Source organism: Arvicola amphibius, chromosome 13 (assembly GCF_903992535.2).
Source record: "Arvicola amphibius chromosome 13, mArvAmp1.2, whole genome shotgun sequence".
NCBI classification, from domain to species: Eukaryota; Metazoa; Chordata; class Mammalia; order Rodentia; family Cricetidae; genus Arvicola; species Arvicola amphibius.
Window position 1 is genome coordinate 58,558,265 of NC_052059.1, and position 15,776 is coordinate 58,574,040.

Below are 15,776 nucleotides of genomic sequence, written 5' to 3' on the forward strand. Positions count from 1 at the left end.
TTTTTATATCCCTTTTCTGTATAAGTAGAGTTTTAACCTCGGGTAAGCTTTTGACCATTATGTTATGGATTTGGGTCTTTAAATTCTCAATATGTACTGTCACCTGAACCATAAACATCCATCTTATAACTAACAGAGGAGCTGATGGAAGGATTGAATCAATGTGATCATTTAGGCTGCAAAATGCAGAACTCACAAAGGGTAAGGAGAAAATGGAATGAAAGGCAAAGGCAGGCTTCCAGGTAACCATGCTGTGGACAGGGTCAGGGTTTTTTGAGGCGAAAACAAACTGCAGCAACAGCAAGAACATCAAGTCATGGAAGATACAGAATGTACAGAGAGCTGGATGCCCTGGCTTCCTTTCTGTTGCTGTGATTTAAAAAAAATCTCTGAGAAAAGCAACTGAGAAGGTGAAAGGATTCATTTAGCTTCCACTTCATGATCATAGTCCATCATTGGTGGTAATCAAGTCAGGAACTCAAACAGAATTAATGGTGATACCCACAGTGCGCAGGTCTACATTCATCAATGAAAAAAAAAATGCCCCTTGAAGTTTTTGAGTTGTTATTTAATTTATAAAAAGACTTTGGGGTAATTGAAACTATAGAATCTTTTAACTCACTATTTTATACCCATTCATATATTTAAATTACTCGTAATTGTTCTGATGTTTTCTAGACAAACATCTGAACATCTTTAAGAAAATAACGAGGCGAGCAACTATGAGAAAGTACTCACACATGTATCTTGTCCAACTAACTTTAAATAGAATATCTAAAAAGTCTTACAACTCGATAAAAAATAATGAATGACTCATTATAAAATGAGCCAAACGAGCAGACCCTATGTAAAGTAACGTATATATAGAGACAAATGTTTAGGATGTAGTTAGGAATTAGCTGTTTTAGTAAAGTGGTGGTTGTAGGTTCCCCTCAAAGTTCCATGACTGTGTTAACACTTAGAGGCCCTTGCAGAAAAGACAACCAGTCAAGATGCAGAGTTGTAGGACCTAGTCCCAATGGCTATGACTACAATATAACTCCTGCATCTAAGGTTCAGGAAACATTGACAAAAAGGGAAAGGAATATGATAAGGACCAGAAAATCAGGGATTTTGTTGTAAAATTGTGTCTCGTAAAACTGTTGGAGGCTACACGGATGAAGACCATGACTGTCTAAGCCTGAGATGAGCAGGACAACAACAACAGACATACTAAGCTGGAGGGAAGAAAGTTCACGGAGCCTCAATCCTAGACAGCAAAATACTGAAACCTAATGAATGCTGGGAGTGTGAGAAATAGTATTTCCCAGAGAAGAACACACCAATTGGTTATTCAATACTAATTGGTCAGCCCTGAAAATGTACTTACAAATAGTATTATTTGAACTGAACAGTTTGTATTTATGTATCTAGGAATAACCGCGTATTTTCATCCATATTTAACAATGATTTGTGAAAGAAGAGGCATAAATCTGAAAGACAGAGAAGAAGAACATATGAGAGATTTTGGAAGGAGGAAAGGGAAAGAGGAATTAATGTCATCATATTATAATCTCAAAAATAAAGGACATAATATAATACTTAATGTAAAATGCATATTTATAGCTTGATAATCACATGTACAAGTGATCTATATAAGACTTGTAATAAGATATGACTAATGTCAAATATAGAAATCTCTTATTTTATAAAGCTTGACTGTGATTAATAAGCATTGGCATTTCCTCAATTCTTATGAAAGCCTTCCCTCATTTTTAAAGACAGAGTAGTTTTAGAAAGATAGAAATTATCTTTTAGAAAAAGATTATGAATTATGATGATGCATAAAGAAAAGGCTGAAAGGGGAAGGAAGGAAAACTATGCTAAGCTGACCTCAACACAGACAAAAATCTCTTTCCATCTCAAAAATCTTGACTCCAAAGAAAGATTCTTTCTTCAAGGTGTTGGTTTCTAAGCTCAGGACACTGTTGTGTCAAGGCCTTCCTATTTGTCCATACAGGGGCAGTGGTGCTTCAGAGCAGGTGAAGCTTGTGATTCTTCTACATCCTTAGGTAAATTAGAGGTTATTATTTAAAATAAGTAAATCATCTACGTTACCTAAGTTTCATTGGAGAACAAATGCTTGCACTTATTGAGCTCTTTACCTTTGTTATATCTATTTATTCTGCGCCCATAGTGTAGACAATTGAACACGATGAAGATATATGCTACCCTTCAATGTTGAGGCCACATCACCTTCTCTAATGTACATGTCGAAGATTGTCACCCACCCTTGGTCCAATCTCCTTCCACATTGATATGACCTGTGCAGAGAACTATGCTATGTATCCTTTCCACTGGAAAACCTACTATGGTTTGAAACCAGCTCAGTCTTCTCCTCCATCTGGATCCTCTCTGACTGAACTGGAAATCAGTGTTCACACTATTTTCTTCATCGTCTTGTCTGGACACACAAGCGTCTTCAATAGGCTTCAGCTTTCTGTTCTTGAGTGCTGAGCCTAGAATGAAGATTAGAAGCATGTGTGTCATGAAAGACACCTGAGCACTCCCCATACAGCAGGCAGTTAGGCACTCAGCAAATACACAGGACTTCTTTATCCTACTTTAACTTTTTTAGTTTTGAAGTTCTTGTATTCACTCATGGGTTAGAATTTGAAAATGAAAACTTCAGAAATAAGCAGTTCATTTGTTTTAAATCACCCGTTCTTCCTGGCAGTATCCAAAATCCCTCAGTTCTGAGATGAAGCATTTTCTTCAGGTACTCCCTGCTGTCCATGCTGCCACCCTATGTTATCATGTGAGCAGTCATCTGTGTCATCAGTGCTGCAATTTAGATATGCAAAAGAGAAGACACATGTGCGTCCCTCAAGTGAAAAGATTAAAGTTTTTCATAGATGCAGACCTATGTACCGGAGAAAACAATACAGTTTGTGTGTGGTTTAGCACTATTTGTGATTTTAGGCCAAAGGGCATCATGGAATATATCCGCCACAGATATTGGATGTAGTGTATGTTGGATATATGTCTGCCTGAAAGAAGTAAAGGAAAAAGAGGAAACACCAAAATGTAAAAAGAAAAAGCAACAAAATCACCTAGAATACTGAAGTATAACCTCTTTGGTTAGATTCTGCTTCCTCCTCTTTATTCTTGAGACAGTTTCAGGTATCAAGATTGACATCAACCCTGCTATCTTGCTTCCTCACCTTTTACATAGCTAGAATATCTTTCCAATATAATCTTCCTGCCTCTACTACCCTCAAGTGCTGGAATTACAGGTGTGTGTGTGTGTGTGTGTGTGTGTGTGTGTGTGTGTGTGTGTGTGTGCCATGTCCAGTTTATACATGCTGGCAGCCAAACTAGTATCTTGGAGGTGCACTCTACTGACTGAACTACATTCTCAGTCCTTTCTGGAGACTTTGCGGAACATGTGCCTATTGTTGGACTGTGATTGGACGTGTGATGATGTCACATACACAACACAATCCTCTCTGTGCTATAGTGTCCTCATGTTCTCTTAACTCCTGTTATTTATAGCACAGAGACTCCCTGCTTTAGCAGGTGCTGTTTTATTTATTTTCCACTTCCACTCAATGCCTTGATGCCTTGTTGATATCAACATAAAATCCAAACTGAGTTTAATATTTATATTTCATCTATGAAATTACATATGAGGAAGATGTTAAATGTTTTTCCAAACTCAGAATGAGAGTCATCAAAATGGTAATTCTTGAAGGTATGTGTTCTGTACAAGCTTTAGAATGTGTTCTACCCTCTCTCACCCACCTGAAGACCAAAACCTTTCTAGAGCAGATCATTTTACTAACTTCTAATTTTTTCCATAGCTATATTCTTAGATTTATTTAACTTGGTCTTTGTTTATAAGAATACAATAAAAATTTGCATGACTGTAACACATATACAGAGGGCCTAGGTCAGACCCATGCAGGCTTCCTGAGTGTCTGTTCAGTCTCTGTGAGCCCTTATGAGCCCAGGTTAGTTGATACTGTGGGTTTTCTTGTGGTGTCCTTGACTCCTCTGGCTCCGACAATCCTTACTCCAAGTCCTCCGCAGGATTCCTTGAGCTCCACCTAATATTTGACTGTGGATTTCTTCCTCTGTTTTCATCAGTTGCTGGGTGAAGCTTCTCTAATGACAACTGGGCTAGGAAACAATCTATAAGTACAGCAGAATATCATTAGGAATCATTTCATTGACTTTTTTCCAGTCGTGTTTGCTTCTATTCTAGATCTCTTGATTATCAAGACTCTGGGTTGTGGCCCTCCAGGTAGTGTAAGGGGTGGGTTCCTTTTCACAGTATGTGTCTCAAGCTGAGCCAGTCATTGACTGGTCACTCCCACAATTTGTTTGTGACATTTACTCATGAACATCTTGAAGGGAGGACAAATTGTAGATCTAAGGTTTTGTGGATGGATTGGTGTCCATGTCCCTGCACTCAAAGTCTTACCTGGTTACAGGAAATGGCCAGTTAAGGCACTGTTTCTCCCATTTCTAGGAGTCTTAACTACGGTCACCATCATAGATTCTGGGAGTTTCCATTGCACTAAGTTTCTAATTCATCCCAGAGATGCCCCTGATTCCAGTTGTCTCTCCCAATACTCTCTCCCTCCATCCCCTACTATCTGATTCCTCCTGTTCCCATCCCCATCCAGAGCCCTACCCCATCTACCATCAATGATCTGTTCTCTTTCATCTTCACAGTGAGCTTCATGCCTTCCCCCTTTAGACTTACTTGCTGCTTATCTTTTCAGGGTCTGTGTGTTATAGTTTGGTTATTCTTTATTTAATGATTGCCTTAGTTATGCTTTCTATTACTGTGAAGAGACACCATGAATATGGTATCTTTTATAAGGAAAATATTTAATTGGGATATCTCACTTACAATTCAGTTCATTCTAGTATTATCATGGAAGGGAGCACGGCAGTGTATAGGCAGACATGGTGCTGGCTACATCTTAATCAGAAGACAACAAAAAGTGGACTGACATGCTAGCCATGGCATGAGCAGAAATGAGACCTCAAAACCTTCCTCCACAATAACATACTTTCTCTAACAAGACCACATCTACTCAAAGAAGGCCACAAGTCCTAATAGTGCCATTCCCTATGAGATTATGGTTTCCAATTACCTTCAAACTACCACAATGGTTACTAGCTACTTACAAATGATTACATATCATGTTTGTCTGCATCAGGGTTACCTCATTCAGGATTATCAGAGTTCCATCCATTTACCAGCAAATTTCATGTTGTTTTGAACAGTTGAGCAGTGATCCATGGTGTAAATAAAAAGAGTGGTTGCTTAAAAGTTCCATTATAGTTCATATTGTGATACTGAGATAAGATCCTGGGGATCAACAAGAAAGAAAAGATGACAACTAAATATTGCTGTTATTATGTGTCAGATTGACAAAGGGTCAGTTGTTATTGTTAATTTTTGTCAGCTTGACACAAACTAAAAATACCCAGGAAGAGGGAATTTTATTTGCAATGCTTGTTTGGAGGCATATTTGTGGACATTTTCTCCATTAACAATTGACATCAGAGGGCCCAGGTCTACTTAGGGCATTGTCAGTCCTGGGCAGAAGATCCTGGGTTGTGTAAAAAACAAGATGAGCACACAGGCAGTGGTGGCACACGCCTTTAATCCTAGACCACTCAGGAGGCTGAGACAGGTGGATATCTATGAGTTCAAAGCCAGCCTAGTCTACAAGATTACTTTCATGTCAGCACAGCCTCCCAAGTTACTGAGAAGCCCTGTCTCTAAATAAATAAATAAATAAATAAATAAATAAATAAATACATAAATAAATTTAAGAAAAGAAAAGAAAACACGAAGGAAAGAAAAGAAAACAAAAAAACAAGCCAGGGACACAACCAGTGAGCAGCTTTCTTGCATGTTTCCTGCCACCGTTTCACCTCAAATTGCTGACTTCAGTGGTGTACTATGATCAGATATGTAAACCAAATAAATTGTTTCCTCCCTAAGTTTAGTCTGCCCTTTGTTTATTTATCTTGGTAATAGAGAGCCAACTTATTCAAACACCAGAAGAGGTAACCCATTCCCTGCACTGGCATTTTTATTTGTTAGCCTGTGGTGTCTAGTCAGCTTATTCTTAGTTTATAATAGGGTAATTTCACTACAACACTTTTTAATGTATGGTTTTGTATAAGCTTCTAAAGTGGAGAAAATTTAAATTGCTCTTTCTTTAATCATATACTTATAATTGACAGCACACATACATTGTGCAAATTAGTGGGTTTCTTGTAACATTTTAATATATGCATTTGCAATGATTTACTCATATTTATCCTCCTTCAGCCTCTGTTCCTTTCCTTTGTCACTGTCCTCACTCACCCTCCTCTTACTCATTTGTATAGCTTCTATTTTCAGATCATCTTTATTTTTATTTATTTCCTTCTTCCTTTTTTAAAAAAATTACTTATGAGAATACATATTTGTTGTGTATCTCTATATGGCTTTCAATACCATTTGTTTTCCTATAAATAGCTCACGTTAATTCTCCCTTGTGGTTGAATATTACTCTGTTGTTTCAGGTACAATATCTTATTCATTCATCATTTAACAGATAGTACCTAGGCTGCATCTACATATGTTCAGGCCTGTGGGTATGGGATTGCAAAACCTACATGGGGGGTTGTCCCTGGGAGAAACGGATTCTACTTCTGTCCACAGGTTTGACCACTTGAGGCTCTTTATCTACAAGTTGAAGCGTGTGTACTCTCCCTTATCCATGTTGACATGCCAACTGTTGTTACCAGGATGTTAACTTTGCTCAGGCCACCATATTTTTGAAATTTATGGGTGCATTTCCTTGTACTTTATAGAGGAACCTATCTAGTAGCAGACATTCTAGTCCTCTGGCACTAATGATCTTTCTGCCACTTCTTGTGGGATTCTCTTGAGTCTTAGAAGTAGGAGTTACACTGCAGGTATGTCAGTTGGATTTTGCACCATAGGATCACTTACTCTTTGTATTTTGTCCAGTTGTAGTTTCCTAACACATGGGGAAGAACAAGGTGCATAGATTTATCTATGGGGATTGTCTTGATTGTTAATATGTGTAGGGAGGTCAAGCCTGCTATGTTCCAGAACATCCTAGGCAGGTGGTCATAAATTGTATAAAAGAATCTAGATTAGTGTTAGTTCACCTGCAAGCCAGATAGTAAGTCACACTCTCCATTATCCTTGTTGTATCTCATTAGCTGTAAAGTCCATTCCTTTGCTAGAGGTAATAGAGTATAGAATAGCAAACAGTCCTGGTTTCAAGTTTCTGCACTGACTTCCATAAGTGATAGCCTGCAGTCTGATACCATAAGCAGAAATGAAGATTTTCATCTCCAAATTGCATTTGTCAAGATATTAGCCATAGCAATGGAAGGAAAACTAAGATATCAAGTCCAATAAGTAATGTCAATATGTGTATGGGTGTGGGCCATTCACTGAAGCATGGGGAGACTACAAACATCTACACCTTCAAAGAAGAGTGATTTTTCCTCCTTTAGCAGCTATCAACTGGTCATAGTCCTCTGTATGAAGTAGGACCCCCACCTAGAGCACCTTCCCATTTGTGTGAGAACTTGGCTGGCTTAGTCCTATGTAAGTGATTCTTACGTAAATAACCACATAGATCAGCTGACAGTTCTAGGCATTATTTTCCTCTTGTTGAGTTGTTTCTTATGTTCAATTAGAGAGCTATTCATTGCCACCAAGATATGAGTCCCACTATTGTAGCCTTAGGTTTTCAAACCATATTGGTCATTGTAGTTGTTATGCATAACAGCTGGGGAGGATAATTCATTGCTTCTCTTTCTTGGAAACTTGCACGTTACCCTCTGGTACCATGAAAGTTAGTAATCAGGGAGCAGGACTTCAAGTCAGATCAAGCTGGGATCCTTCTGATACTATATTTTTAAATGATGTTATCAGCAATAAAGTCTCAGTGCATTTCTGGGATGCAAACAAGGTCAAGAATAATAGTTTATAATATTTTAAGAATCTCTTAAATTTTCCTGACCTACAACTTGAATGAGAGATTCCCAAGACTGAATTGAGTTTTGTATTTTTATTTTTAATATATCTATGGCTCTTGGGAGAAACATTTTCAGCACAAGTGGAAACATTTAATATAAACTATGTATGCATATGCACACACATATACCTATACATATGTACTATTGTGTAATTTTAGATAAGTGGATATTAATGTGATTCCTTTTTTAAAACTTTTTTATTCAATTATTATGTATATAGTGTTCTGCCTGCATGTACATCTGCAGGACAGAAGAGGGCACCAGATGTCATTACAGATGGTTGTGAGCCACCATGTGGTTGCTGGGAATTGAACTCAGGACCTCTGGAAGAACAGCCAGTCTCTTAACCGCTGAGAAATCTCTCCAGCCCCTTAAAACTTTTTAAAACATGGCTATTGTAATTCTACCCTTCTCCATCTCTCTCCTTCAGTGTTGACCTCCTCTTCTCTAATTTTTCCTATTTCTCCCATTAAATTATGTTTATCTTGCTTCCCACAACCACCTGTTCCCTTTTGCATCTTCCTGGCTTCTGTGGTTACTCCAGGTTATATTTTTACATTTGAAGATTTGAAATTTTTATCTCTATAATTTCCATTGGAGTTAATAGTTCAGTGGCAGAATATGTGGCATTTTTCTTTCTGCATCTTGGTCAACTCATTTAAAATAATTTTTCTAGTTCCATTAATCCACCTGAAAAGTTTATGGTGCAGTTTTTCATTACATTAAAGAATATTCCATAGTGTATAGGAGCCACATATTTATTATCCATTCATCAGTTGAAGGAAATTTAGGTTGTTTCCATTTCCTAGTTACTGTAAGTAGAGCAGCAATAGAACATCATTAAACAATTATCTGCAGAGTAGGATGTAGCATTCTTTGGACATAGACCAAATAATAGCCTAGCTGGGTCATGTAGAAGACTTATCTTAGTGTTCAGAAGACTCTCCACACCTATTTCCTGAGTAGCTGCACCAATATGCACTTTCCTGAGAGTAAATATGGATTCCTAATCCCCCAAACAACTTCCCCAGTATTTGTTTTACTGGTTTTAGATATTCTGACTGGGGTGAAATGACATCTCAAAGTTGTTTTAATTTATATTTCCCTAATTGCTAATGGTGATAAACAATTTTGAAATTTTTTTCTTTAGTCATTTTTATTTCTTCTGAGAATTCCATCTAGACAGTCGTGTTTTCCTGCCATCTGCGTTTCCTTCATCAGGACGAGATCTAGTGAAAAGGGTGGGTTTAGTGAGAGCTGTGGAGATGGCCTGAAGTCACTTTTGTTAGGGGTGTGCCTCCACTAGGGGGCACTGCAGGACCCCTAGAAATTACTTTTTGATTGTTTTTCAAGACAGGGTTTCTTTGTCGCTTTGGAGTGAAATTACTTTGTCTTAAGGTGCCTAGAGGTTGATGATGACAGAAGAGACATAAGGCAAACAGCTTACAATGCAAGGAGTAGGGGTGACTGTGTGGAGTTTCCCAGATCCCGGATTTCGGATCCTTAGATATCAATCATTGCATATAAAACCACAGATATATAGAGCTTGTTTACTGGGCCTTATGTGTTTATAAATTCATTTTAAAATAATTCTATGAACAGATGCAAGCAAAATAGAATCTCACCGAGAATTACGAGAATGGACATTCAAGAGACAACATCACTGCTTTCATTTTTGTTAGTTTTATTTTAAAAATTTCCCAAATTCAAAAAACTGGAAATTGCTCCAATTTTATTTATATAGTATATAATTTATAAATGATATCTATCTATCTATCTATCTATCATCTATCTATCTATCTATCATCTATCTTTCCATATATCCTCTAAACTAGAAAAAAAAAAGAATAACTACTTAAGTCATTAGAAGTCATTATATTTTTGCATATGTTTAGTTGGACAATGAAGCAGTATTAGAAATGGAATTCCATTTCATGGAGTATGCCCTAAGTTCATTCAGAATGTGGTAGGTCACACCAATATCAATTGTGTCTTTATCATACCACTGTATGTATGGAGATCTCTACTGTAGATCAAAGGACTTATAACTGAGTTGGTGTTTACCTTTCTCCTCTGGTGACATTATACATTAGCTTTGTTAGATTTAAATATAGGAAACAGGCTCACTAGTGTGTACAAATACCATTCTTCATCTCTCAACACTAGAACACACTTGATATGACATATTCGTGTGTTATGTGTCTGAGTCCCTCACAGGTCAGAGAGCACAAAAGCACTGGCCTCACTGGTTAAGGATACAACCACAAGGTGGTAGTAGACCTCAGCTGCTGGGGCCTCTGCAGAGGACTCACTTCCTTGCATGCTGATTGTGCAGGCTTAGGGCAGAAGCACAGCCTTTTTCTCAGTGTCTGAGTGGACGACTCGAAAGATAGAATTGTTCCTTAGAAAGAACAACATCCTGATAGCAGCAGCTGACCAGCTAGTCATCACAATGTATACTGGGCCTTAATATATTTGAAATTATGAAGAAAATAATAGTGAAGATATATGTTCTTTCTTTATTCATGTTTCTGTGGCTGCAGTGGCACGGTGAGTTAAGACTTTAGAGCCAAAGAGTAATCTGTGGGCATTTCTGACACACCCAGGAGGAATTCTATTTTAGTTCAATTTTTTCTGTTACTATTTAAATAAATAAGAGATAATTCGGTAAAGTGATGACCTGACCAACTTTCTCCATTATTTCTGTCTTTCTGCATAGGGGTGAGCCAAGGAGAGCAGGTAGAACAGCATCCTTCTACCCTGAGAGTCCAGGAGGGAGCCAGCGCTGCCATCAACTGCACATATGTAGACAAAACCTCATACAACTTCCTTTGGTATAAACAAGAACCTGGAGAGCATCTTAAGCTTATTGTTGACTTTCATTCAAATATGGAAAGAAAGCATGATGAAAGACTCATAGTTTTACTGGACAAGAAAGCCAAACACTTCTCCCTGCACATCACAGATGCCCAGCCTGAAGACTCAGCCATGTACTTCTGTGCCACAGATACACACTGCTCCCCAGGCACCTGCAGTCTGTCCTCTAACCTGTCATAGATCCTGGAGCCCCATCCACATCCTGTGTCACAGGTTTCCAATGGAGAATATGCCAGTTGTTAGTGGGGAAGTGCCAACTATAATGTCGATATTAAAAACACAAAATAAGAACGTTATCTTCAAGCAACTGAAGAACTTTTGGAGAATTTTCTCCTTTGTTTTCAAGACGTATTTTAGAATTTGAAACACAGTTTTTTCATTCCCTTTCCTTGGTTATACACTTAACTACCGTCACAGATAATCAGAACTCACTGTTTTTCAGAGAAGAAGATGATGTAGCAAACTCAGCCCCAGATGGCAGATCTCTATCACACAACCTCCTCCCAAGGTCAGAGGTCACTGAGGAAGATGGGATGTAAAAAATGTCAGAGACATAGATGGGGGATGACAAGGAGACAATGTTTTCCGGACACAGCATGGCAGCTGCACACATGAACTCACAGAGATTTACAACACACATACATTTTGCAAATGACAAGGTCAGACAAAATTTGATCAAGAAGTCAAGGTGCTCATTCCTACCTTTAGCTAAGAAGCTTTGTGGTGTTGGTAGCTGCTGGGAGAGAGACTCGGGTTTCTCTAGAGGTAAATCCCCTAGTGCATAGACTGCCCTCCAGTGAAGACCACACTTCCAAGAGTATAAGGGTAGCAATCCTGAAATGCAAACTTTAATGCATTTTATTTTTTAAATGGGTGGATGAAACTGGGTTTATAGTGAAGAATGGATGAGTCTGGCAGGATTAAAGGGAACAGGTACTCATGATCAAAATTAATTACATAATATACTCTAAGAACTAATAAAATGAGAAAAAGTAGATACATTTTTATCAGAAATGTGTGTGTTTGGATGTGCATATGTCTTATTTTATGTATATTCATCACACTAAATACCGAAGGATACACATAGTTCAGTAGCACTGGTGATTTCAGGCACCCACTGGGGACTTGAGACCTCTCTCCTTTGGGTGAGGTTTCAAGTACATTCACCATGTGTTATGCAGACATCTGTGCTGTGGTCTGAACAGAAATCAGCACATGGCGATGCCTCTTCAGGTGGAGCTAATGTCTCATCCACGTGGTGCTTTTGCATCACAGACTGTCACTGTGCAGAAGGAAGTCCTTGTTTATGAGTTTCAATAAGGTCCTGAGGAGACTTGCCTGTGAATTTGGTGAACTCAAGATCCAAGTGTCATTGACGTCTATGAACATGCTTCCTGACACCTGCTCAGTCCTGGTGCTCCTGTTAATGCTCAGTAAGTTACAATTACCCTAAGCGCTGATGATGTCATTTTCTTACAGCTATGGAAGCTTTTACCTACTTCTTTGAATAAAAAGCAGTTTTTCCTTATTCATTTATTATTTATTTTCAGGGAGGAGCAATGGAGACTCAGTGACCCAGACAGAAGGTCTGGTTACTGTCACAGAGGGGTCACCTGTGATGCTGAACTGCACCTATCAGGCTACTTACTCAAATTCTTTCCCTCTGTGGTACGTGCAATATCTCAACAAAGCCCCTCAGCGACTTCTGTGGAGCGCCACAGACAACAAGAGGACAGAGCACCAAGGGTTCCACGCCACTCTCCATAAGAGCAGCAGCTCCTTCCACCTGCAGAAGTCCTCAGTGCAGCTGTGGGACTCTGCCCTGTACTACTGTGCTCTGAGTGACACAGTGAGGGAGACTGCAGGGTAAGCTGCACACAAACCAAGGGTGCAGGAGGGTAGAGGGGAACGGCCCTGTGAGGGAGAGCTGTGTATGTCTCTAAATGGGGTTTACTCAGCCTCCTGAAATACAGCAACAAATTTCAGTCAAATTCCCAGGAAACTAGGACTCTGTGGATACTCTGAAAGGATAGGATGAAAGTCATTGCTAGAGACAACTCAGGCTTTGATCCCCAAAGATGCTGTTCTCTCTCAAAGAAAACATCTCCAGGAATATTCTGACAGGATTTATCCCTACCAAGATGTCTTACAAAATTTAGTGATTTATATTCTCCAACAATATTCTGTTAGTAGCCCACAAATTTGTGACCAAATGAGGAACATAAAACTCTAATCTTTGAAAATCTCCTTCAGTCTCACTTCAAAAGTTACTTAGATTCTTCCTCTACCTGGTCCATCTTACAGAGAGTTCAACCTGACTTCCAGTCTCAGTTACTGTTCTATTGATGTAGAGATAACCATCACCAAGACAACGTATAGAAGAAATCATTTGATTGAGGTCTTGATTACAGTTTCAGAGGGTGAGTCCATGACCATCATGGTGGCGAGCATAGTAGCAGGCAGGAAAGCATGGAGCAGTGGGTGAGCACTTCTTTCTGACTGCAAACAATAGGCTGAGAGAGGGAAAGGCTGGGCAAGACTGGACCTGGCTTGGGCTTTGAGATTCCCAAGCCACCACCAGTGACACCTCCTCTGATGAGGCCTCACTTACTGACCCTTCCTACTCAGTCCATCAACTGGGAACCAAACATTCAGATCCTGTGAGGGCCATTCTCACTGTAACCCTCACACTCCCCAACAGCCTTCACTTTGTGAAGCTGCTCAGGAAATAGAGCTGCTGGCACTCTCAAGATGATGCCCTGAGAGCAGCTCCTTCTCTTTCCTACACACCATGCAGGAGGCAGTCTGGTCATGAAAGACTCTTTCAAGAAATCTTTTCCCTTTCATGTCCTTTCTCATCCTCCACTGCACTTTGCTTAAATTCTCAGCACATGGTGTAGTCACTCATCTGGGATTAGAGTACTCTGATAATTAGGGTTCTTTCAAAATTCTGTAAAATATGGAAAAGAAGAGGCTAAGGTTTTGATCCATCTCAATTCTGGAAAGAAAACACTGATTTAAAGTAAAATGCTCTAGTACTCATATTTATCTCTCTATAAAGGAAGGAAGATCTGAAATCAAATGCAATGATGTCCCTCAAGAAAGTTTCACGTTTTTGTACTCAAAGAGCTGCAAAAAATTACATATCTTGAACTGGATGGAATCTAGTAGAATGATCATCAAAGGGATCAGAGAGTCTTCACTTAGCAGCTGATGGAAGCAGATGCAGAGCCCCACAGCCAAATATTGGGGAGAGTTTGGGGAGTCCTGCAGAGGAGGGGAAGAAATGACCAGAGGAATCAGAGTGATCAGGGGACACCACAAAAACACAGCCCACAGAATCAATTATCTGGATCTCATACAGGCCTGCAGAAGTCAGGGAGCATATAGGGATTTGACCCTCTGCATATGTTATGGCTGAGGAACTTAGTGTCCTTGTAGCAACCGTAACAGTGGGAGTGGGAGTTGTCTCTGACTCCTTTGCCTGCTTATGGGACAATTTTCCTCATACAGTCTTGATGTAATGGTATGTGTCTGGGCTTACTGTTATTTGTTGTGCCATGTTTGGTTGATGTCCCTGAGAGGGCTGTTCTTTTCTAAGGAAGGACAGATGGGGGTGGGTCTTGGGAAAAAGGAGGTGGGGGTAACTTTTATGGGGGAAAAGAAATGGGACTGCTATAAAAATGCAGTATATGAGAGACGAATTTAGAAAAACCAATAAACTCGTAGAATGTGTAATGATCATAGCAAGTAATTGGTCTATCTGATTAAAAATAAACACATTATGTATTATTGGTTAGGGGACAAAATAGAATGTTAAATTGCATTTCTGAACTCCTGAAATCTACTTCAAATGGCACAGCGCAGAATAGAATCTCGAAGATGAGTGTTTGACTGACTTAGAGTGAAGGCTAAATCTAATAATAGTCCTAGTGCCAGGCATGAAACCTTCCCTTCAAGTTTCTAGAATTTAATCGAGTCTATATCTTTCTACAGGGATATTTGTTCTTCTGTGTTCATTAATTCTCTATTCATAATCACTAGGAATTGGAAATACTTTAGATACCCATCAACTGATGAGAGAATTGTGAAAATGTGGCACATTTACATAGTGGGATATTATTCAACTATTAAGAAAAATGGAATTTTCAGGTAAGTGGGTGGAAGAAGGAAAGTGGGATGGATTACTAACACTAAAAGCATTTTGAAAAAAATTATAAAAATTCTTCATTATAGAAATTTCCTGAGACACATACTCCAACCGAAGTGGAGGCTGTGAGTATACACACACACACACACACACACACACACACACACACACACAGAGAGAGAGAATGTGGTTTGGCATGATCATTTAGCAAAATGACAATAGTAATTCCCAGTAGGGCCTATGACCTCTTGAGTTTTAACTTACACTCAAAAGGTAAAACATTTTGAAGGCTGTTCTTCACCAAATACCCCTCAATTACAATGTTCATTTTCCAGGTTATGATAAAGATACCATAAACATATTTTGTATCTGGCCTGGATGAATGATTAGATTAAACTTTCTCATGCAACCCATGGTCTCTTTGTAGTACACATATGTTTAGCCATCAAGATTTCGCAGCCTTTAACTAAAGCTGTTTTACATTACAACTATTTGTTTCTTCATTCCTTAACTCGAAGTCATGTTCATTCTTTTCCAGACAGTTTCTGGTGCTGGAATCTGTAACTCCCTTCTGTATATTACTGAGTATATAACACTGCTTCGAGTTTTTTTTTTTCCTCTCACTGCTCGCTACTACTACACTGTGCATTCTGATCTGTCTGAAAGGATCTGTCCT

General features: G+C 38.9%; 2 gene segments (V, D, J or C); both read left to right on the forward strand.

The window, feature by feature from the left end:
- The first annotated feature begins 10,556 nt into the window (after positions 1–10,556).
- Positions 10,557–11,130, forward strand: LOC121676968. The segment is given in 2 exon segments: positions 10,557–10,623; positions 10,793–11,130. Coding segments are annotated over 2 exon segments (405 nt in total).
- Positions 11,131–12,288: 1,158 nt separating this feature from the next.
- LOC119800404 lies at positions 12,289–12,820 on the forward strand. The segment is given in 2 exon segments: positions 12,289–12,383; positions 12,501–12,820. Coding segments are annotated over 2 exon segments (372 nt in total).
- Positions 12,821–15,776: the final 2,956 nt, after the last annotated feature.